Here is a 24542-nt window from a genome sequence, read left to right as displayed (position 1 = left end):
TCACTGGATTACATATCATAAAGTGGATTAGAGTCTATGACTCTTCCGGGAGGAGATGCTAGACCATCACAGACAGGTTACTTCCCCAAGCAAGACCATTACCTTTTGACAGTTGGCTGGACTGATACAGACCAAGCACATAGACGGGTTACTCCAGGTGTGCGTGTTGGGAACTTAACTCCTCAACCTCGTGGTTGGCAGTGCCTGGGGCCTAAGTGTACATGTACCAGTAATTAATGCTAGATACTCCATGAAAGCCTTCATAAAGACACAATGGGCTTATGTCCAGATTTAATTACCAGCAGTCCACAATAATTTTAATTTCATTTCATTTCATTTATATAGCGCCAAATCACAACAGAGTTGCCGCAAGGCGCTTCACACAAGTAAGGTCTAACTTTACCAACCCCCAGAGTAACAGTGGTAAGGAAAAACTCCCTCTGAGGAAGAAACCTCAAGCAGACCAGACTCAACGGGGTGACCCTCTGCTTGGGCCATGCTACAAACATAAATGACAGAACAATTCACAAAACAAATATACAGGAAATGCTGTTGGTGCACAGGACAAGAGGGTCGCCAGCACAAATACAACTCCCATCTCTGGTTGGAGCTGCACCTTAAACAGAGAGAAAAAACAGAATCAAGCATCAGAAAGACAAGAAATACTGTAGAATTTGCCAGCATTAAACAACAAGAAAACAAAAGAAATACTAAGGTGATCACCGGCCACTAGCCCTAAGCTTCACTAAAAGACCCAGAATTTAGGTAAGGTTGAGGCTGCGGCCCGCTCCGTTTCCTAATAAAATTAATTAAAAGAATAAAAAGCGTAAAACAAAACTATACCAGTATGCTAGCCATACGAAAGGGAAAATAAGTGCGTCTTAAGTCTGGACTTGAAAGTCTCCACAGAATCTGACTGTTTAATTGACGCAGGGAGATCATTCCACAGAACAGAGGCACGATAAGAGAAAGCTCTATGACCTGCAGACTTCTTATTCACCCTAGGGACACAAAGTAGTCTTGCACCCTGAGAACACAAAGCCTGGGCCGGGACGTAAGGTTTAATTAGGTCAGCTAGGTAGGGAGGTGCCAGCCCATGAACAATTTTATAGACTAGTAGCAGAACCTTAAAATCTGATCTCATTGGGACAGGAATCCAGTGAAGGGATGCCAAAATGGGTGTAATGTGGTCGGAACTTTCTGCTTCGTGTCAAAAGTCTGGCTGCAGCATTTTGAACCAATTGGAGACCCCTAATATGTTTTCTGCAGTAAACCAGAAAATAGAACATTGCAGTAGTCCAATCTAGAAGCGATAAACGCATGGATCAGGATCTCAGCATCAGCCATAGACAGGATGGGAAAATCTTCGCTATATTTCACAGGTGGAAGAAAGCAGTCCTCATAATATTTTTAATGTGGGAGTCAAAGTACAATGTAGGATCAAAAATTACCCCAAGGTTCCTCACTTTGTCAGTGTGATGTATGACACATGAGCCTAGGCTAAGCGTTAACTGGTCAAATTGATGCCGATGTCTTACTGGACCAAGAACTGTTTCAGTCTTCTCAGAGTTTAAAAGTAGGAAGTTTCTAGACATCCAACTTCTCACTGATGCAAGGCAATGTTCGAAGGATTTTATATGAACGAGATTACCAGCAGTTATCGGCAAGTATAACTGAGTATCATCAGCATAGCAGTGAAAGGTAATCCAAAAACGCCACAATATGTGCCCAAGGGGTGCTGTATAAAGGGAGAAAAGTAGGGGGCCTAAGACGGACCCCTGTGGAACCCCAAATTTCATGTCACTAAGGTTAGAGGTAGTGTTACTGTACAAAACACAGTGAGAACGACTGGTCAAGTATGATGTTAGCCATGCAAGGGCACTCTCAGATTAATCCAGGTTTTGAGTATATTTCTTATTGTTACATGGGAAACAAGGTGCCAGAAGATTCAGTAGATTCTCACAAATACAACAAGACCAAGCATTCATGATATGCACATATTCATGATATTCTGAACACTACTGTATAAGATAGAAGTAGGTTTAGGTTTGAGACATTCCACGCGCGTTGTAGTTAGCAGACACGAAATCTTTGCTATTGCTGGAACAACCACTGGGCCATCCTCAATTTCAACATCATCCAATGTAGTAATGGGTATTAAGTTTGCAAAGCATATCCCTCTATGATTTTTATGGACACGTCTACGGAAGCAGGCCACAGTCTCAACAATGATAGGTACCAATTACACCCCAGTATTCCAGTCGCCAATCCTGTACAAAATTAGACCCTAGTTAGAATACGGGAACATCATCTGGGGTCCACATTATGCTTTGGACTAACAAACTGTTGTGCAGAAAAGAGCCACCAAGTCCAACACTTGGACATGTCCATTATGATGAACGAATGCAATGCCTTGGACTACCAAGACTATACCACAGAAGAAAAAGAGGGATATGACACAGCTCTTCAAAATTATATCGGGAATTGACAATGTGGTTAAAGAGATAATCTAACAAAACACTAGTGTAACAATGGGATGAGAGCTGAGACCGTTTAATCTGTGAGCAAGGTGTCCATCCTTCTTGATTTGAGCAATAAACCTTTGAACCCGCTGCCAGAAGAGCTGGTCCCTGCACAGACCTTCAACCTGTTCAAGATACGCCCATAAAAATGTATGAATTTTTATCAATGGATGCCCAAACTGTAGGTCGTTAAATGTTGGAAAGAATCAGGCCAATAGGCATCTGCTTTCTCCCCATGTTTTCATCCACACCAGGCTGATCATGCAGGATTCACGACCCCGGGCCGCCGACTCAGCCGTCCCTCCTGTGGACTGCTGAGTCCTGTCCGGGTCTGAGTGTCAGGACCACGAACCCGGGCCACCGACTCAGCAGTCCCGCCTGTTGTCCGTTGAGTCGCGTCTGGGTCTGAGTGTCATGACCATGAACTCGGGCCGCCGACTCACCAGTCCCTCCTGTTGGCCGCTGAGTCATGTCCGGGTCTGAGGTTCAGGACTACGACTCCAGATTTATTACTTTTATTTCCCTGTTCGGTTAAACAGGAACAGTCACACCTCAATTGAGTTTATCAAAATTTGACAGAGCAGAGAGTGCTGGGAAATGTGCAGGTTGGCGAGTTTCTGGTACAACAAACAAAGAGCTGCAGTTTGTTTGTTTGTTTGCTTGCTTTTTTTGCCACTACCGGAAGTTACCGATCATGTGCCATGGCGGCCATAACTGTCGCTGGAGCGTTTCCTCCCTTAGCTTAGCTTTAGCTGCTTGCTGCAGCGTCAGTCAACATGTCGCAGTCTTTATCAGAGGAAGAGTTCCATCGGATGCAGGTATGATAAGCATTCCGCCCCCCCCCTTTTTTTAATGTTTGCTTGGTTAAAAATTCCCAATTGTGGCTTCATGCTAACGGCTAATGTCAGCCGCTGTGGATCTTAGCTAAGTTGGCATTAGCCCAACTCCGAGCACGCGTTTTATATTGTTTTTGTTGTTTCAGACTTAAGAAATTCAATTTTGAAAAGTGCAAAACAATTAAAGCAGTTCAATATCGGTGTCACGATGTCACCGTTTAATATGTGTTTATCCACGGCTATATGAGGCTAACAGTGCGCTAATATAAAAATCCAGTGTCTGTTTGTGCTGTCATAAAAATTAAAAACCCGCCGTGTGTCTGCAAATAAAAGCTCAAATACAACTCGGAGTGATGTGCTTTTTTAGCGTGTTAGCTGCACACGCACGGTGTTAGGGTTAGGGCCACTTTATTAGGCACACTGTAGCGTCACTGCTGCCACCGTGAAATGTTTTAAATGGCTTTGTGATGTAAAAAAGACATGCAAGTGGCACACTCGTGCACTTGTAGACCCTGTGCTCACTGTAGCTTTGAAATACGAAATTCTTAATTTGGTATGGATGCAGATTCCTCAACCATCCAACAGGTGGCAGCACAGCACGTCATCTTTATATTCATATTCAGTACTTCAGCATTTCCTATAATCCCCCAGCAGAGTTCCAGCGTCTCACAGCACATGTAAACAATGGCTAGCAAAGATGTGGATGCCGTTGATCCAGCGAGTTCACTGGCGATTATGATGGTGACGTGTTCTCCCAAGTTGAGAAGGTGATCTAGAGGAGGTGTAGCATCTGTGTGGACTTCTGCTGTGCCTAGGGATGAGTATGGTTAAGATTGTATCTATCGATGCCATTATTGAGCTGATTCCTTATTGATTCCCTTATCGATACCTCTTGTAAAGTTTCTGTGTACTAAAAGTAGGCTTTGTAGGTTTTCTATGTCAACAGCATTTTATTAAGTGTTAAAGTAAATAAATATGAAATTGGTCACTGGATCCTTGATCTCTGGACATAAATAGAAATGAACAAAATCTGTAGTTTTTGTCAAAAGCATTTCCTTTCAGACTTTAATGGCATGAATGTCACTCTATACCTCTGAGCTGTGCTCAGCCGGCTGCACGTCAAGATGTAATTCATAAAGAATGCAGGATGTCTCATTTTGGGAGGAAAAAAACATTTTGGTCAACAAAGTTTATCAGTTTGAACATTAAATATCTTGTCTTTGTGGTGTATTCAGTTGAAAATAGGTTGAAGAGGATTTGCAAATCTTTGTATTCTGTTTTTATTTGCATTTAACACAACGTCCCAACTTCATTGGAATTGGGGTTGTATTATTAGTTCCTTTACCTGATGGACAACATATGTTTACGTACCAGCTGGTGCTCACGCCAGCGGACTTGCCGCTTCTGAAAAACAGCGAAGCCGAGAACCATTGAACAACGGGTCAAAGCGCTGCTTCGTTGCTTCAACCATAAACAGAACAGTTACTGAAATAATGTTTGTGTCGGCAATGTAAAATGTCCTTGCACTGTTTGTCCAGTAGATGGAGCTCTGACTCCATTCAGCTGAGAGCTGCTTACACATCTGCTTAAATGTGTTCATCACTGGCCCCCGTAGTTCACCGTCACACTGCACTGATCGGCTGACAAAAGCATAAAAGTAAGTTTATAAGGATGTTGTTTGTAATAACTTAGCGATTACATTCACCCCACATTTCTCCCATTTCAGTTCAACTCAGTTTGATTAACTCAGTTTATATAGTAATGTGTCAAATGTGCTTCATTGCATTGGTCACACTTTTTATTAAGCCCACATTGTGTAGACATTATTTCTAGCATGAAAAACTTTCGTTTACTGCTAAGAGGTTGAAACATTCAGATTCACTGGTTGTCCGGAAGGGTTCTGGGAATTACTGCCATCGCCATTAACCCTCTGGGGCCGACGCTGTCGTATACGACGGCTGGGACCAAGCTTTACTAAATTGTAAATAACTTTTTAATGATATGAGATAGAAACTTACTTTTTTAGCTGAAAAGTTAACTCCGCGGACTTTCGATCCACCGTCGGATTCTTCTCTGTTATAAAGTTAATCAATATGAGGACAAAGCTTCAACTTTTAGCTCATACCTTTTTTTGTTAAGGGTCCAAAAAAGAACACTTTTTTCATTTAACAAAAAATCGGCTGGTTTATCGGCTATTGGCAAATCAGCCCATTTATCGATTATCTGCATTTTTTTCATCCAAATATTGGCATCGGCCTCAAAAAATCCATATCGGTTGTGCTCTAATTCAGTATGCCTCATAAAAAATCTATGCAAGTAGGCAGCGAGCGATGCAACACGATTCATTCTGTCAACTGAATCGATGCACATTGAATGAATTGATGCACTCGTATCACTCACATTTATATCTAGATACCGATTCATATCGATTTATCTCCACATGCCTATTGCAGAACATTTCCTTGCATCTGTCATGGAAAGTACAGAGACGTGTGTTCATCCTGTGCAGTCATGTGATGGTCACCATGTTAAAGAGGAAAACACACTGGATTCCCTCATGCATAGATCGGTCTGCAGCTGTCAGAATGCAAAGGACATGCATGAAATGCAGTTTTGTGAATATGAAGACTTTGAAAATGAAGCTGAGGATCAGTATTCAGCAAAAACATCCAATGTGTCTGGATAATTTAACGCACAGCGTGTTCCTGCACAAAGTCAAAAACCACCCAGTAAAACTGGTTTGACATGTCCCCACAAGTCATGATAACCGACAGCAAATCACACAAACTTTGGAAGCAAACCTAAATTAATCTGTGGAGCTTCAATCCTCATCCACAGGTACTTATTTGGATTTGTCAGTTAAACTGTTGTGGTCTGAAAGTGGCCTGTGGTTTATGAAGTCTGGTCTGAAACAGCTGGAGGCTGATTGTGCCCGGTTAAAAATGAAAACGGATCCAGAGGCAGACGTGGATCTTGCTGCTTGTCATCAAGCAGCGTTCTGAGCTGATAGTGATTCCAACTCCACTCCTGCAGACCGTCAGGGTAACAATGATGTGGTTGTGATGGTGTGGCTGTATTTTCAGGCTCAGCTATTGGAGTTGAGGACTCAGAACTACCAGCTGTCTGATGATATCAGGAAGAACAGTGCAGGTAAAACTTGACCAGCAGAGATCCTATCATCTTTGCCGTTCTGACGACCTGGCGGAATGTCCCGGTCAAAGTTTGTGTGGACTTTTGTGAAGTGACGAGGACTTTGTTGCGTTTCAGAACTGAATGTTGTCCGTCAGAAGAACATAGCTTTGGAGAGAGATTTTGTCAAAGCTCAGAAGGTATCAAACCATCTCTGGAAATATTTGACATTTTACATATTTACATAGTGTTACATACATATTACATAGTGTTACATATTCCATCATTGAAGGGCCCCCTGGTGGCGATGTGTATAATTGATACATGTGTTTGTCTCCTCAGGCTCTAAATAAGAGCAAGAAAGCTCAGGTGAGTGTTTTCTGTTTGGTTACTGTGGTTACCATCTATATTCAACAGCGTCCTCTACTGGTCATTAGCTGTCTGCACATTACATTGTGCTGTGCCAGAATGTAATTTGAAGTGTCAGTTTGAAATGTTACCCAATGTTTTCATGATAACATGACTGCAATTGTGATACATCAAACCATGAAAGTAAAGTGAGGGCCCAGCCACACGGCACACAACCATAGCTGAATGACGGAAAAAGTCACAAATTGTAGAGGAAAGGTGGACGAACGAGGCTGCACTTCTCCCATCACAGAAAAACCTGTGAATCAAGACTGCATAAAGGAATGAAACAAAACCGTAACTCACAAAAGAAAAACTAAGCGAATGGCGACCTTGACGCTTTAAACAAAATCAAAACGAAACATTCTTGATGACCTGACTTGACAGCGGGTATCAGACCGAGCGCCAGCCTGTGATCATGTCTGCAGTCAGCCTGCACTGTCTGCAGCACCTGCAAGTTGACACCAGGTTTGTTTTCACAACAACGTATGCACGCACACACACATTCTTGCTGTCTGACAGAGAGAAAGTAGTTTTCATTGAACTGTTTAGAAACTGTTTGTTTACACAAGCAATCTCATGATCATTTGTGGAACAATGCACGCACGTACCAGCCATCTGTGGCTGGAAAGCTGCTCGCACACTCCAGCCGTCTGTGGTTGGAACATGCGTAAATAGTTAAAGTAGTTGATAAAACGTTCTTGCCACTCTTGTTTCTGTATGACAATGTTGCTTTTGTCCCACACATGGATGAGTCACATTCAGCTCAATGGTTCTTTAGTTATTGATCTGTTCAGATATTGTCAATGTTCATGCAAGACGTCAGACTTGGGAGGTTGGACAAAGTTGGTCGACAATCAAACAGAATGCTGACAGTACGGGAACTACGCAAACGATGAGAAACCATCAAAACAGAAAGCAAAATGGAATATGTTCACATTTTTCAACAGTTTGAAAACTCTAATGAAGTGGCAGCTACAGGAACAAAGCTGGATGATGGTTAAACAATATCTCCGAAAGTCAACGTAAGTCCAGGTTTCTTGTTTTGTTTTGGCTTCGGTGTCCTTCGTTTGTGCCATGTGACCGGAGCGTAAGTCCCTTCGGCTGCTCTCGTGCCAATTCAATGTGCAGAGCCACCTCAGATCTGCTGTAGCGACACCCACGTTTTATGCTGGATGCTCTTCCTGACTCAACTCCACCTTACATGGAGAAATGTGGCAGGGGTGGAGTTTGAACTGGGAACCTTCTGCACTGAAATCACTTGGCTACCAAAACCAACTTGATGGCAAAATGCAAAAACATAATCTAAAGTAGGGCTGCAGGTTTCACACAGAACTGGTTGATGATTTCATGAGAAAGAAAATGATCTTATTCTTGTTCTGTGAGGATTGATTAAACACAAACAGGAAAACAGCAGTGTGTCTTTGCAGCCGGTGTTCAGTTTCACACAGTGCTTGATTCAGTTGATCAGTGAACTACGGGATCCTTACATAGGCCTGATATCAAATTTTAGTGGACGATATATTGGCTCAGATAATATGATAATATCAAAATATTACACTGAGCTATTCTCAGACATCAGTGAGTCTGTACAAAGTGGAATGAAATCAATGCTTCAGCATTTCTCATCTTGTTTTTAATCTGTTGTAAAAGCCACAACCTGAGCCAGTTGGAGTACAAGTTAAATATGATGTGAATTTCATGTCATTTGATTTTGTACATAGGCCATAAATAATCTTTAAAAGGTTAAAGACACATTATTATTGGAGGAATATAGAATGTGTGCCAGTGTTCAAAATTTAAATCCAGTAGCTTTAATCTGCAAGCAGCAGAGAGCTGCATCACACACTGTAACAACAGAAATAAAATTTAAAATATTTTAATCTGTTGTGGTCACAATTGAACATTAGTTTTGATAATAAATCTGCTGATAGTATTTTGATGTTAGTTATTTATGAATGAATTTGGTTTGCTGCAGGAGGTGGATGCGCTGCTGAGTGAGAATGAGATGCTTCAGGGGAAACTCCACAGTCAGGAAGAAGATTTCCGACTTCAGAACAGCACCCTGATGACTGAGCTGTCAAAGGTAACCCTCATTTGTCTCACGTGCAAGACTTATTCACATTCTAGTGTTTTCTGGAATAAACTTATGTGTATTCAAACAAAAGCTGAAGCTAGGTTTCCTCTGGCTGTCACCAGGTGAGGAGTCACAGCCCCACGCACAGTGGAGCCATTTTAATGTGAGTTTGTTACTGAAGGGCAGAAGCTTTATACAAACACTGACTTACTTATGGATACAGAGAAGCAGCTCAGAGTGCAGCTGCTTTTTTCACGCTGTTGAAATGACAGAGTAATCAGAGTAAAATATGGTTCAGGGGTGAGAGTGACGAGTACAGAACCCTTCACCTGCAACATCTGGATTTGACCACAGTGAGATTTAAAAATCAGTCTGACGTAGATGTGATTTAATTTAATGAAAGAAGATGACGGACTGGAGGGACATGATTTCAAAACTATGATCTCAACATAGTTTTAATCAGAAGGTTTTACTTTTTAGACACTGACTACGTTTACGTGCCGTCAATATTTGGGTTAAGGTCAATATTCCGGTTTCTGAATCATTAGGAATAACCCGTTTACATGCTTAAGCAGACAGCGTTACTCCTGTATACATGGTCATTGGTATCATTTGGAATATCCCCATCTAAACAGCGACGCACGTCTTCCACCGGTGCTTGATTTGGTCTGGTATTCATGTAATCCTGCATCGTGTAAAACCCCTCACTACACACTTTATACACTTTTCTGAAATAGGCATTAACATGTTCTCACTTTTCTCTCCTGTGTAAACACTCTTTTTTTTTCTTCTGGGTGAGAATATTATAAATAGACACACGCAGAACACAATGCGCGTGCTCTCCCTTCATTCACTGCCTCCGGGGGTACGGATGCGGGACCCGCAAAGAATCAAAGTCATGGCCACGGAGCGCTGCGGTATACCGAGACCCTGCGGCGCTGTGGATTTTTTTTCCGCAAGAAATCTATCCTTGCGGGCTGCCTCTGTATCAAAACAGCAAGCGTAGTCTCTGGACCTGTTGCCTTAGTTGGTGCAGCTTCGCACAGCAGAGAGGGGGGGCGGTGTGAGTGGCCCGCTGCGGTGTTTACCGAGCCCGCAGACTCAGTAAGCGCATCGGAGGCAGATCAGTTTCGGTGACTGATGCGGCGACCGCAGGCCTGATAAGGAATCAGAACACAATGCGCTGTTTATCTCTGCTTCTGTGGTGTCCGGTGGGTTGCGCGCGCCGCACACAAGTAGTTGCCATACTCAAAAGACCAAGATTCCTTGTGGATGGGACATGCACAGAACACAAAATAGTGTTCCTTTGTATGGGGATATCCCGATGCGTGTTTATATGACCTGATATTTGGGTTAGAAAAGGAGTAACCCAGGGGTCTTATTCGGGTTTTTAAAAACCGGAATATGAGCATATTCGGGTTTTTAAAAACCGGAATATGAGCATATTCGGGTTTTTAAAAACCGGAATATGAGCATATTCGGGTTTTTAAAAACCGGAATATGAGCATATTCGGGTTTTTGCGGGTGTTTACATGGCCGTGCGCAACCAGGTTATTACTAATGTTCCAGTTATGAAAGGGTTTATTGGCTGCATGTAAACATAGTCACTGCTCCTAAATCCATGATGGATAACCTCTTCCAGGAAATGAGTCCTTCTCAGTTCTCTGCTTCAGAACATGTCGTCAGACTCTGTGCTGATGTCTTCAGAATCCCTTTTTGCTGTTTGTTCCAGCTGTGTACGCAGATAGAGAAGCTGGAACAAGAGAATCAGGGTCTGAAGGAAAAGAGAGACACACCGGTAGTGACGGCCGCTTCCAACACCATAGACGGAGAGCTGCTCCACCTCCAGGCAGAGAACTCCACCCTCCATAAGAAGATGAAAGGTGTGTGTTTGTAAGTGTACGATTCTACAGAAACTCACCAACCATGTGTGTGCCAGAATTTAAAATTTATTGTGTACTAAAAACAAACAGTACAGAAGGTGTCTCATGCCCCTTTGAATACAAATCAGACGTCTAGTGAAATACAGTGCATGTTTTTGGTGCATTTCCTTTTAAATACATTCATTAATGTGTCATTAAAAAACACTTCCTAGGTTGTCTTTTGGCACTGATAATCCAGGTTATTTTCAAAGTGGAACAGGATGAAATGAAAATAATTGATATTTAAAATTTTGTGTTGTCCAGCAGAGATGCAGGTCTGGTCTGGGAGTATGTGTTGGTGCCAGTCAGCCACACTACACTGTCATTAAGTAAATAAAACTGCAGCGTGCTATTGGTGGGTAACTAAAGTGACGGCATGTTAAGCCCTGTTCCCACCGAATAATGAAAGATGAATAATGAGCTAACGAGGCTCATCTCTGAGTGTGGTGCTAATTTCAAGAAGTTCAGAATTTAGCAACAACAGTGTGGGGCAGTTTGGGTACGAGGTACTCCGAAGACAAACGAGGATTATAGAGGCATGTTTGGTGAGGACAAGGCTGTTAGAAGCCCATTATCCGAGTACCTGGCAGCTATGAGGACAGGACAGGCTATTTTAGCTCTACCCTCTAAAGCCGTGGTTCCACCAGATAATGAAGGATGAATAATGAGCCACACAGCATGTTTTTTTTTTTTTTGCTGCAAGAGAATTTATTCAACTATCGTTGGAGAATAGTGGCTCTTAGAGGCATTATCTTTGGTTAATGAGGCTCGTTTCTGAGCATGGTGCTAACTTCAAGATGTTCAACATTTAGCAACAATGGCCTGAGGCAGTTTATGTACGAGTTACTACGAGGATAAAGGAGGATTATAGAGGCATGTTTGTCGTGCGGACAAGGCTGTAAAAGCTCATTTTCTGAGCACCTACCAGTTAAGAGGGACTGGGAGAGGCTATTTTTGGCTCAGCCCTCTTGTGCACACAGTTCCACCTGCTTTTTGCCCCTCTCTGTCTCTCCTGTTCCATGAGGTGGAGAACAGATTTGAAGCAGCTAAAAGGTTATTATTTGTAATGTTTTTATTTTAATAGCTTGGTAAAACAGTTGCATGTTCATTCATTCTGTATAATCAACTGTAAAAGTATGTTAATGGATCAGCAGCTCCGCTGTGTTTGCGCACTAATTCAGTGACTTGCTCTCAAAATGAGCATTTAGGTCTGGTACATTTAATGACTCTGGAACACAGATGGACAGCAGCCTGGTGCACGGCTCACACCTGCCAGACCGTACTGGAGCATCTATTTTGAACTGCATTTAAAAAAATATGACAACATCTAGGTTGCTGTGAATTGAAAACCCACACTTTTAAAGCGACAAGTGTGGGGGGCTGGAGGTTTGGACCAAACCGATGCCTAACCATGCACCAATGACGCGTTATCATGTCACTACATGGATCATATGTGGCTTGACGTGGATAATATGCAGTGTTGGATCACGGTGCCAAAATGACTGTAAGCCGCAGAAGAAATAAAGCCAGCGTGAAGAAGCACAGAGGTGACTGTCCAGGAACCTGTGGTTCAGTTCTAGCTGGTCTGGTTATGAATGGGTTTTTGGGGGGGGAGGTGGGGATGATCCACACAGTTGTGGATCTATATAAAGCAACAACGTCATTGTGGTGTCTTTTTTTTTTTTGGTCACAGAGAGCTGGGTGCATATGTAGAACTGCTGCATTAAAGACTCTGGAACACAGGTGAACTGCAGCCTGGTGCACAGATGTGGACTGTGCAGGAACTGCTATTTTTGGACTGCATTTAACAAAAAAATGTGACATCTTTGGATGCTGTGAATTGAAAACCCAGGCTTTAAAGGGACAAGTATGGGAGGGCTGGGGGTTTGGCCCAAACCCATGCTTAAATGTGCAACCAACGTCGCGTTACATGGTGCTACATGGATCAAATGTGGCTTGATGTGGATCATATGCAGCGACACGAGCCACTCGAGGCTGGACGGGGCTCAAATGACAGGTCAGTTGTGACTCATTAGATACTGATACCTGGTACATGCGAGGTACTTAGAGGCACATAGAGCCTCCTTCATAGCGGATACGTGATAGATTACAACGTGGATCAATATTCAAATAATCACTGAAATTCTGGCAAATCCATACGTGGCTCATTATTCATGGCTTTATTATTCGGTGGGACTGAAGCTAATTGAGGGGTACATAAAACCACAGCACGCTATTGCCGGGTACATAAAACCGCAACGTCCTTTTGAAGGGCATGTAAAACTGCAGCGCACTATCAACGGGTACGTAAAACTGCAGTGCCTTATTAGTGGGTAAATACAACCCCTGGCAAAAATTATGGAATCGCCGGCCTCAGAGGATGTTCATTCAGTTGTTTAATTTTGTAGAAAAAAAGCAGATCACAGACACAAAACTAAAGTCATTTCAAATGGCAACTTTCTGGCTTTAAGAAACACTATAAGAAATCAAGAAAAAAAGATTGCGGCAGTCAGTAACGGTTACTTTTTTAGACCAAGCAGAGGAAAAAAATATGGAATCACTCAATTCTGAGGAAAAAATTATGGAATCACCCTGTAAATTTTCATCCCCCAAATTAACACCTGCATCAAATCAGATCTGCTCATTGACATTGACCCTATGCCATGACATTGACCCTATGTGTCTTTTTGCAAGGAATGTTTTTGCAGTTTTTGCTCTATGGCAAGATGCATTATCATCTTGAAAAATGATTTCATCATCCCCAAACATCCTTTCAATTGTCCAAAATATCAACATAAACTTGTGCATTTATTGATGATGTAATGACAGCCATCTCCCCAGTGCCTTTACCTGACATGCAGCCCCATATCATCAATGACTGTGGAAATTTACATGTTCTCTTCAGGCAGTCATCTTTATAAATCTCATTGGAAAGGCACCAAACAAAAGTTCCAGCATCATCACCTTGCCCAATGCAGATTCGAGATTCATCACTGAATATGACTTTCATCCAGTCATCCACAGTCCACAATTGCTTTTCCTTAGCCCATTGTAACCTTGTTTTTTTCTGTTTAGGTATTAATGATGCCTTTCGTTTAGCTTTTCTGTATGTAAATCCCATTTCCTTTAGGCAGTTTCTTACAGTTCGGTCACAGACGTTGACTCCAGTTTCCTCCCATTCATTCCTCATTTGTTTTGTTGTACATTTTTTCGATTTTTGAGACATATTGCTTTACGTTTTCTGTCTTGACGCTTTGATGTCTTCCTTGGTCTACCAGTATGTTTGCCTTTAACAACCTTCCCATGTTGTTTGTATTTGGTCCAGAGTTTAGACACAGCTGACTGTGAACAACCAACATCTTTTGCAACATTGCGTGATGATTTACTCTCTTTTAAGAGTTTGATAATCCTCTCCTTTGTTTCAATTTACATCTCTTGTGTTGGAGCCATGATTCATGTCAGTCCACTTGGTGCAACAGCTCTCCAAGGTGTGTTCACTCCTTTTTAGATGCAGACTAACGAGCAGATCTGATATGATGCAGGTGTTAGTTTTGGGGATGAAACTTTACAGGGTGATTCCATAATTTTTTCCTCAGAATTGAGTGATTCCATATTTTTTTCCTCTGCTTGGTCTAAAAAAGTAACCGTTACTGACTGCCACAATCTTTTTTTTCCTGATTTCTTATAGTGTTTCTTAAAGCCAGAAAGTTGCCATTTGAAATGACTTTAGTTTTGTGTCATGTCTGTGATCTGCTTTTTTTCTACAAAATTAAACAACTGAATGAACATCCTCCGAGGCTGGTGATTCCATAATTTTTGCCAGGGGTTGTAAAGTGATGGCATGTTATTGACAGGTACGTAAAACAGCAGTGCGCTATCGACGGGTAAGTGAATCTGTCTTTGCAAAAGTAAAACCACGGTGCCCTGTCCACAGGAAAGAAAAAGGGCTGTGCCCTGTCGACACGTAAATAAGCATTCTGACATGAAACAAAAAAAAACTCAGTTTTTTCCCCATTTGGCAGTGCGTTATCCAAATCACACTTATTTTAAATAAGGGTGATTTTTAACTCCCATGGGGGCGAAAATGGCCTCCCTAAAATAAGGAATCCCCCCCCCATGGGGAAAAAATGGACTCCCTAAAATAAGTTTGACCTTAGAAATACAAAGAAGTAGGTTGTTTTTCATGCAAATCCATGTATTTGATAAAAAATAGATTTGATTTCTTTTAAAGTAAACGGTAGAATCTTCTCTACCTTGAGGTATGATTTTCCTCCAGCCCTCCAGGAGCGCTACGACAAAGAGGTGCAGCGACAGACCACAGTGACTGATGGCACCACTGATGTTAAACAGTGGGGGGAAGAGCCAGTGACCGAGGCAGCTAGTGAGAGACTGCAACAGGTGATGTACTTTTAACGACATTGTCTTAGCTTTAATGTCCGTTCAGGTCCACCAGCTAAACCTGTGGGCTACACTTGGGCTCGCTCTGCTGATAATTTTTAACCTGTTATTAACCTCAGGTTCTATTCTTATAGTTTAAAATCTGCAGTGATCAAATCTATCCTTCTGCTCTAAAATGGTTGAAAAGTGGTTTTACAGCAGCTTGTGGGTCATCTTGCTGAAAATAACCTGTCTCTGCAGTCAGGGTTTAGAATGCACCACTCCACAGAAACAGCACTTACTAAAGTGGTGAATGCTCTTACGCTTGTAATGGATTCTGACATCACTGAAGTGCTGCTGTTCTTAGGTCTTAGTGTTGCGTTTGATATGATGGATCATCTCTTATTACTGGATAGGCCTAAGAATTATTTTTGGGATTGCTGGTAATGTCCTTGCATGTTTGACATTGTAAGCTCTGGTCAGACCAAATAATAAAGCCATAAATAATGAGCCATGTATATGTTCTTCTGAAGGAATTGCAGGAAACGGATGTTAAAAAAGGCTACAACAGCTTTCTCAGAGTGGAACCTGCTCTGTTGCGGTACGATACGATACACTTTATTGTGCCTTCCGGGAAATTTGTCTTGGACTCCAAGCCTGTCCTGTCCTTGTAGCCCCCAGGTACTCGGATAATGGGTCTCTAACAGCCTCGTACTCAACACTAACATCCTCGTTTGTCCTCATAGTACCTCGAACACAAATTGCCCTGTGCAATTTTTTTTGCTAAATTTTTAACTTGAAGAAATTTGTGCCACGCTAAGAGATGATACTCGTTAGCCAAATAATCTGCCTCTAAGAGCCTCTGTTCTACCACGTTACTTGAATAACTTGACTTGAACAAAAAGTTTCATGCTACGTGGCTCATTATTCATAGTTCATTATTCAGTCTGACCAGGGCTTTACTTAACTACTCTTTCTGTGCGGCTTGTACAATAATGTCACAACAGATTGTTTTCCCGGAATTTTCCAGGAATTCCCAGAAATCTGGGTTTTTTTTTTCTCCATGGCGAATGTTTATTTTTGTTTTCCTGGTGCACGTCGGATTTAGTCTGGTCTAGTTTCATGTTAATATTTGGAAAATCATTTGGAAACGTTTCTAATGACACGTCATATTAAGTCTCACGTTTTCACGTCCTGATCTCAGACTGAAGGATAAATGTAACGTGCTGTTCATCTGTACAGCAGCCAGTGAGAGATGCTGTTACAGATTTTACCATGAATTCTGCGTCATGTTGAAGCCACAAAACAAATATGTTCTGCTGCAGGGAGACGATTTAAAGTTCATCAGAAATAAATTCATATGGGGTTGGTTCGACTTTTTATATATATATATATATATATATATATATATATATATATATATATATATATATATATATCGTTTATATGGAAAAGCTGAGACTCCCGGTAAGTCTTTGATCTTATTATATCATGTTTTTGAATGGACTTTGTCAGTTGAGATTATTTCACACAATTAAAATTCTAACTTTGGGATCAATTTACTTCAGACTGTCTCCATGCAAACGTGATGTGTTATGCCGCGTTCACACCGGGCGCGATCAGACGCCACAAATTTGCGGCGTTGCGTGGCAACGGATGTGCCACCATCGCCCTGTGTGTCGCTCTGCTTTTGCTGCAAAAATTCGCCCCGGTGCGTCATCAAATAGGAGGAGCTTCCATTCCGCTCGCTGGCTCCGGTTGTCAGTCAAGTTAACATGATGGACCTTGATCACACGGAGCGAGTTGTTGTGGAAAGCTGACAAATGTCATGAGATGTTCCCAATTCGGGGAGTATCATTATTTGCTGCAGGAGCTGCGTCTGGATGACGGCCGCTTTCAGCGGTCCTTCTGCCTCTGCGGGACCCAGTTTGAGGACCTCCTGTTCCGTTCATGCGCGCACATGTAAACAATTAAAAAAGAAAAGAAAAGAAACTCCTGCTGCTTGCTGTGGGGCTGCTCCTCGCTCTTCCCCAAAAAACTCTGTCATAATTGTGTTTAGAAGCCAGTCACCATTTGCTTTATTATACATCTGTGTAGTTAAATAATAAAATAATCTCCACAGACGATTCACTGCACGTTAAAAAAGGAAACTCTGCTGCTTGCTGTGAGGCTGGTGCTCGCTCTCCTCCCAAAAACTCTGTCATAATTGTGAAATAAAGGACAAAAGAGACATAAGTCCTGCTCACAGGCTGCTACCAGAGACAGGACATGTTCACATCTTCAGTCAAACTCCAGACATCTCCACGTCACTACATATCCAGTCCCTGATTGGTCATCGCGGCGCGACAAGATGAAAAAGTTCAGATTTTTCAACTTGGGGAGGAGGGCAACGCGACATGACGCGACGCAATATCGTGCCACAAACGCGCCAGTCGCTCAAAACCGCTTCACTCGTGTTGCTTCATTCGCGTCCATTGCGTCGCGCTGCGCGGCTTGGCGCCAAAAAGTGTCGTTCCATAGGGATTACATGGCAACCTGTCGCTGTTGTCGCACTCGGTGTGAACGCGGCATTACGAGGTCTATTAGAAAAGTATCCGACCTTATTATTTTTTAAAAAACCATATGGATTTGAATCACGTGTGATTACATCAGCCAAGCTTGAACCCTCGTGGGCATGTGAGAGTTTTTTCACGCCTGTCGGTGACATCATTCGCCTGTGAGCACGCCTTGTGGGAGGAGCGGTCCAGCCCCCTCGTCGGAATTCCTTTGTCTGAGAAGTTGCTGAGAGACTGGCGCTGTGCTTCATCAAAATTTTTTCAAAAACTGTGAGGCACATCCGAGTGGACACCATTCGACAAATTAAGCTGGTTTTCTGTGAAAATTTTAACGGCTGATGAGAGATTTTGGATTGTTTCTATCGCTGTAAGGACTTCCCACGGAGCGGGACGTCGCCATCCTGTTTCAAGCTGAAAACCTCCAAATTTAAGCCTCTGTTGACCCAGGACGTCGTGAGAGAACAGAGAACTTTCAGAAGAGGTTGGAATCAGCAGTTTATCCGGACATTCCACTGTTAAAGGAGATTTTTTTAATGAAAGATGTGCGGACAGATTGGCGCGTCGGCTCGCCGGCCGCCACAGGAAAAACACCTCCGTTGGAAGCCTTAAGGACAAGTTGGAACATGCCCTGCTGTTAAACAATTTCTCAGATACTCACTCAACCGAAAGCCACCAAAAGCTGCCTGGATTTTAGAAATGGCTATCAACACGGAGGTGTTTTTCCTGTGGCGGGCGCGCCGTGCCGGCTGCGAGCCGACGCGCCAATCTGTCCGCACGTCTTTCATTAAAAAAAATCTCCTTTAACAGTGGAATGTCCGGATAAACTGCTGATTCCGACCTCTTCTGAAGGTTCTCTGTTCTCTCACGACGTCCTGGGTCAACAGAGGCTTAAATTTGGAGGTTTTCAGCTTGAAACAGGATGGCGACGTCCCGCTCCGTGGGAAGTCCTTACAGCGATAGAAACAATCCAAAATCTCTCATCAGCCGTTAAAATGTTCACCGAATTAATTAATTTCTCGAATGGTATCCACTCTGATGTGCCTCACAGTTTTGAAAAAATTTTGATGAAGCACAGCGCCAGTCTCTCAGCAACTTCTCAGACAATGAAAATCCGACGAGGGGGCTGGACCACTCCTCCCACACGGCGTGCTCACAGGCAAATGACGTCACCGACAGGCGTGGAAAAACTCACACATGCGCACGAAGGTTCAAGCTTGGCTGATGTAAAAACATATGAATCAAATCCATATAGTTTAAAAAAAAAACAAAAACGGTTGGTTTCTTTTGTAATAGACCTCGTAGTCTGCTAAAGTCTTCGGCTGCTCCCTTGTTTTCACTCAAGGTCGTCAGAGCAGATCCCAGGTGGACCTGCATGTTGATATGGCACAAGTTTTACACCGAATGCCCTTCCTGGCTCAACTTGACCTTACAAGGAGAAATGTGGCATGGGTGGGATTTGAACTGAAATCGAGCACACTGACCACTTCGCCACTACCCCTGCTATATGTTAGCCTGCAACATAAATGGTAAATGGACTGCGTTTATATAGCGCTTTTCCATTTGCATCAGACTCTCAACGCGCTTTATAGTAATGCTTCGCATTCACCCCGATGTCAGGCTGCTGCCATACAAGGTACTCACTACGAGGGTAGGCTGAAAAGGTCTAAGGCTCACTATGATGCAGTTAATGCATTAACTGTATCATAGTTGAACCAAGAATCCTCTGGTCTCAAGCCCAACGCTTAACCACTAGACCATCACCTCCATACATCTGCATGTTATGGTTTTTTCTGTTGCACGGGTTTGAAATATTCATGTGGAGGATGATATTAAAGGATTATTAACTGACTGCGAGGTCTGTACAGGGAAATATAGCCCAACAACCGGCAATTCAGGGCCGGTTGTTGGGCTAAGGTGAAGTTCATCTCCAAAAAAAAAAGAAGAAAAAAAAAAAAGACTTCCTCCACTGTTCACTTCAGAGCTCGGAAGCTGAGCTGAGCAGCAGCTCATTTCAGCTCACCTCCGGGCTGATGGCCGGAGCAGAGCTGAAACTTACTAACAGATGGTCGGGTTATTAGCTGGTAAGCTTTCAATCTGTGTGTTTTTTCAGATGCTGTTCAGATATTAATGGAGTACGTTCATGTGTATTTCTATCTTCCTGGTTTGTAAAGAAAATATGTGTTCGGACCGATTGTCGTGGAAACCAGTCCGGATATGAGAAAATATCTGACCGGTAATCAGCCAATCAGAGTGCGCGTAGTTTCGCAGCCATATAAAAAAAGCATTTATCACACTCGTAGAAGTCAGATATTGACGTGAAAAACATTTCTGCATCATTTTGCACAACATGTAAATTGTCAGTGTCCCAGAAATGGTGACATCAGCACTGGATCGAAAAATAATTTAAAGAAGTGAATAAGAATCTAATTTAAACCCAAATCAGGGTTCCTGAGAACTAAAAGATGTTGGTGACTGAATGAAAACAGTAGGTGCAGCTTGTATCAAATTTTATTTTTGTTCATATTAAGACACTATCAGTTGTTAGAAAAGCACAAATTGCTGAAATTGAACAGTAACGGTTCACTGTGAATATGTGGTTTTAACAAACAGTAATAATACCGCGTTCTAAACCATGTGACAGACTGTGCATTGTAGTTCTGTCATCTTGACAATATGGGAAAATGCTTTTTTATGACTAAAATGAGCAAGAAAATGGAACTGAGAAATAGCTCTCATTTCGCTTTTTAATTGCACCATGTTGTATTTCAAAATTTTCTTGGGGGGGGAGTGTCCCCAGGGGGGTGTCCCCAGAAGCCCTACTAGGTGTGTCAGACCTGACATCATGAAAAATTTTTTGGGTGTCCAGGTATGTCACAAAATAAACATACCTGAGTACCCATTGTTTTGTTGGGAAAAAAATATTAGCTATGAAAGATTCTGAGGCAAGACTGTTAGATATGCAATATAAAACTGAAGAGAGAGACTAAAAGAAACATATATTTTTTCTTGCATCTTATTTGAAGAACATTTACAGAAGCATAGCACAAGATAACACGTTAGCAAATTGTGACTCATCTACAAGTTTTGGAGCTTCTGCTGTGCAATGAACAGGAATTGTTTTTCTGAGTGGCACAAATATAATTTGTTTGGAATCTTATTGCATGTAAATAGCCACAAAGTATGCCTGAAGCATTTCCTGCGTTTTAATGTGAATTGTTGTAACTTTATGCAACACTTTTACATAGATTTTTCAATCAATCAATCAATTCAATTCAATCAATTTTTTTATATAGCGCCAAATCACAACAAACAGTTGCCCCAAGGCGCTTTATATTGTAAGGCAAGGCCATACAATAATTATGTAAAACCCCAACGGTCAAAACGACCCCCTGTGAGCAAGCACTTGGCTACAGTGGGAAGGAAAAACTCCCTTTTAACAGGAAGAAACCTCCAGCAGAACCAGGCTCAGGGAGGGGCAGTCTTCTGCTGGGACTGGTTGGGGCTGAGGGAGAGAACCAGGAAAAAGACATGCTGTGGAGGGGAGCAGAGATCGATCACTAATGATTAAATGCAGAGTGGTGCATACAGAGCAAAAAGAGAAAGAAACAGTGCATCATGGGAACCCCCCAGCAGTCTACGTCTATAGCAGCATAACTAAGGGATGGTTCAGGGTCACCTGATCCAGCCCTAACTATAAGCTTTAGCAAAAAGGAAAGTTTTAAGCCTAATCTTAAAAGTAGAGAGGGTGTCTGTCTCCCTGATCTGAATTGGGAGCTGGTTCCACAGGAGAAAATGGCTCATTAAACATATTCCTGGTTTTCACAGTAAAAAAAAACAAAACAAAAAAACCCCTACTTTTTCATGATTTGAATTTTATGTTTTGGGGTGAATATTGGGTCACTTTCAATGCAGCATGTCAGAATGAAAGTAAAACTATAAAGTCACACAGGTGAGGTTGTGCTGAAAAAATGACACCAAACAAGGCCAGGTAAACAGTTTTTTTTTTTTTTTTTTTTTTTTATAAGGTAAATTATGACGGTAAAACCAAAAGTTGTCAAAAACACCAAAACATACCCAAGACTCCAGAGGGTTATTCAACTTTCTGTCTGGTGCTTTTTTTTTTTTTTTTTTTTTAATAAAAGCAACATGACATGCACGGTCAGTTAACCACGCAGACAATTTACTTCACTGAAACATTTTGCACAGTGTTTATATTAAAACATAAAACTCTGGCACTCATGGAAGATTTAAAAAAACTGTTTAAATCCAGGCTACTCTGCAGTTAAATAATCCATTTGTTGCTGTCTGTGATACAGTTCTATGCAAAAGTTTGGGCACCCCTGATAATTTTCATGATTTTCCTTTATAAATCATTGGTTGTCTGGATCAAAAATTTCAGTTAAATATATCATATATAGGATGAGCACACTGATATTTGAGAAATGAGTGAAATGAAGTTTCTAGTATTTCCAGAAAGTGTGCAATAATTTAAACAAAATTGGGCAGGTGCACAAATTTGGGTACCCTTGTCATTTTATTGATATACTCGTATTGACTTGGGACCTCTCAAGGATTTTGTATGTCCCAAAGTCACCAGCCTTGGCGTCACCATAGACAGCGATTTTAAATTTGATAAACAAATCAATGGTGTTTTGAAATCGTGTTTTTATCATCATCTTTTATCAAAGGTAAAACCGTTTTTATCTTTTAACTTTTTTGAAGAAGTTGTGCACTCTTTTATTTCAAGTCGTCTGGACTACTGTAACGCACTTTATTTTGGCATCAGCCAACGGGCTGTTTCCCGTTTGCAGTTGGTCCAGAACGCTGCAGTGCGACTTTTAACAGGGGCCTGGAAGCGTGCTCACATAACTCCAATTCTTGCATCTTTGCACTGGTTTCATATTAATTTTAGAATTGATTTTATTGTTTGTCTTTAAAGCTTTGAATGGAATGGCCCCTGTCAGAGTTGACAATCTGACAGGGGCCATCTGACCTCAATACATCACTGACCTCCTACAAATTTACTCTCCGGCGCGTGCTCTGAGGTCCAAGGGCCATTTCCAGCTCGTTGTACCTAAAACGAGACTTAAAACCAGGGGGGACAGGGCTTATTCTGTGGCTGGCCCCGGACTTTGGAACGCTTTGCCCCTCCATGTCCGAACAGCCCCCACAGTGGAGTGTTTTAAGTCTCGTTTGAAGACCCACTTTTATTCTCTGGTTTTCAACACCCCGTGAGTTGTGTGGTCCTCTGTTTTATTGTTTTTGTTTTTAATTAGGTAGATTTTATTGGTTTTATCTTTTGTATGCTGTATTTATTTATTTATTTATCTTGCATATTCTACTTATTTTTATTGTTAATTTTCTTATTGTTAATTTATTGGGGTTTTATCTATCGTGATTCTATGTGCAGCACTTTGGAACGTTTTTGTTGTTAAATGTGCTATATAAATAAAGTGGATTGGATTATTGATTTGAATACATTTTACACTAATTATTGGAACGCAAAATTGGTTTTGTAAGCTCATTGACCCTTGACCTCCTTACACAGGTGAATCCAATCATGAGAGTGTATTTAAGGTGGCCATTTGCAAATGTTCCCCTCTTTGCATCTCTTCTAATGAATGAGAAAATGGAAGACCATAGGCACAGTACTAGTTAAGGCCTGAAGTGGCAGGCCAAGAAAAATTTCATAAGCTGAAGCGAAGGATGGTGAGAACAGTCAAAGTCAACCCACAGACCTGCTCCAAAGACCTACAACATGATCAGATAGTGTCTCTGTGCATCGTTCAACTGTGTGTAATTTTAAGCGGGCTGTCCATGCTCAGAAACCAACAAGCCTGAGATGTTTTGTAAAGAATACTGGTCCAAAATATTTTCAACCAGAATCTGGACTCTCATTGGAAGCTATAGGAAGTGTTTAGAGGCTGTTACTTCTGCAAAAGGAGGATCTACTAAATATTGATGTTTTTTTTTCTGTTGGAGTGCCCAAATTTATGCGCCTGCCTAATTTTATTTAAAGAATTATTGCACACTTTCTGTAAATCATGTAAACTTCATTACACTTCTAAAATATCACTGTTTGTCTGCTATTATATATTTAACTGAACTTGCTGATCCAAACAACCAGTGATTTATAAAGGAAAATCATGGAAATTATCAGGGGTACCCAAACTTTTGCATACAACTGTACCTGCTCATTAAGATAAAAAAAACAAAAAAAAAAACTATAATTTTCCCATCAGCCTTCAACTGAAAACAGTGAACATCCAGACTGTGACTGTTGTGTGTCCTCTGTGTCTCACACTCAAAACAGCAAACAAATGTCCAGGCAGCAGAAAAGATTTGTTAGAACTCCCTTCAAAGTTTCTGAACATGCACAAAGCTTAATAACGAACTTTGCGGACATCAGCAACGTCCTTACTTGTGTGAAGGGCCTTGAGGCAACTTTGATGTGATTTGGCACTATATAAATTAATTAAATGAAATAAATTAATTAATCAGCTGGCAAGAAACTCAAGTTGGTGAATAGAAAAAGGACTTTTGTTGGACAAAAACAGAGTGGCGCCTTCACTGTGACTGTGGCAAAGCTAGCCACATTGGCACACAACACTTCCTGTTTGTTGCACAAGTCTTTCACAATAAGGGCACTGAACAAATGGATGTCACAAGACCGACACGGAAGAGTAGGAAAACATTGTGACAACTCATTATTTTTT

At 41.7% G+C, this 24542-nt stretch overlaps 1 protein-coding gene across 1 annotated transcript in view; it reads left to right on the top strand.

The window, feature by feature from the left end:
• Positions 1 to 3208: 3208 nt before the first annotated feature.
• The window catches only part of LOC117506095 (GRIP1-associated protein 1-like), a gene marked incomplete at its 3' end in the record, with an annotated part of 56760 nt that continues 35426 nt past the window's right edge, over positions 3209 to 24542 (top strand). The window contains exons 1-7 of the mRNA XM_034165609.1: positions 3209 to 3340; positions 6442 to 6508; positions 6626 to 6687; positions 6830 to 6856; positions 8874 to 8981; positions 10705 to 10855; positions 15171 to 15292. Of these exons, the coding sequence (XP_034021500.1) occupies positions 3299 to 3340; positions 6442 to 6508; positions 6626 to 6687; positions 6830 to 6856; positions 8874 to 8981; positions 10705 to 10855; positions 15171 to 15292 (579 nt within the window). The remainder of the gene's footprint in view (positions 3341 to 6441; positions 6509 to 6625; positions 6688 to 6829; positions 6857 to 8873; positions 8982 to 10704; positions 10856 to 15170; positions 15293 to 24542) is intronic.

Source organism: Thalassophryne amazonica, unplaced genomic scaffold, assembly GCF_902500255.1.
Source record: "Thalassophryne amazonica unplaced genomic scaffold, fThaAma1.1, whole genome shotgun sequence".
Classification (NCBI taxonomy): domain Eukaryota; kingdom Metazoa; phylum Chordata; class Actinopteri; order Batrachoidiformes; family Batrachoididae; genus Thalassophryne; species Thalassophryne amazonica.
Note: the sequence above shows the minus strand (reverse complement) of the source record. Positions and strands in the feature narration are given on the sequence as shown.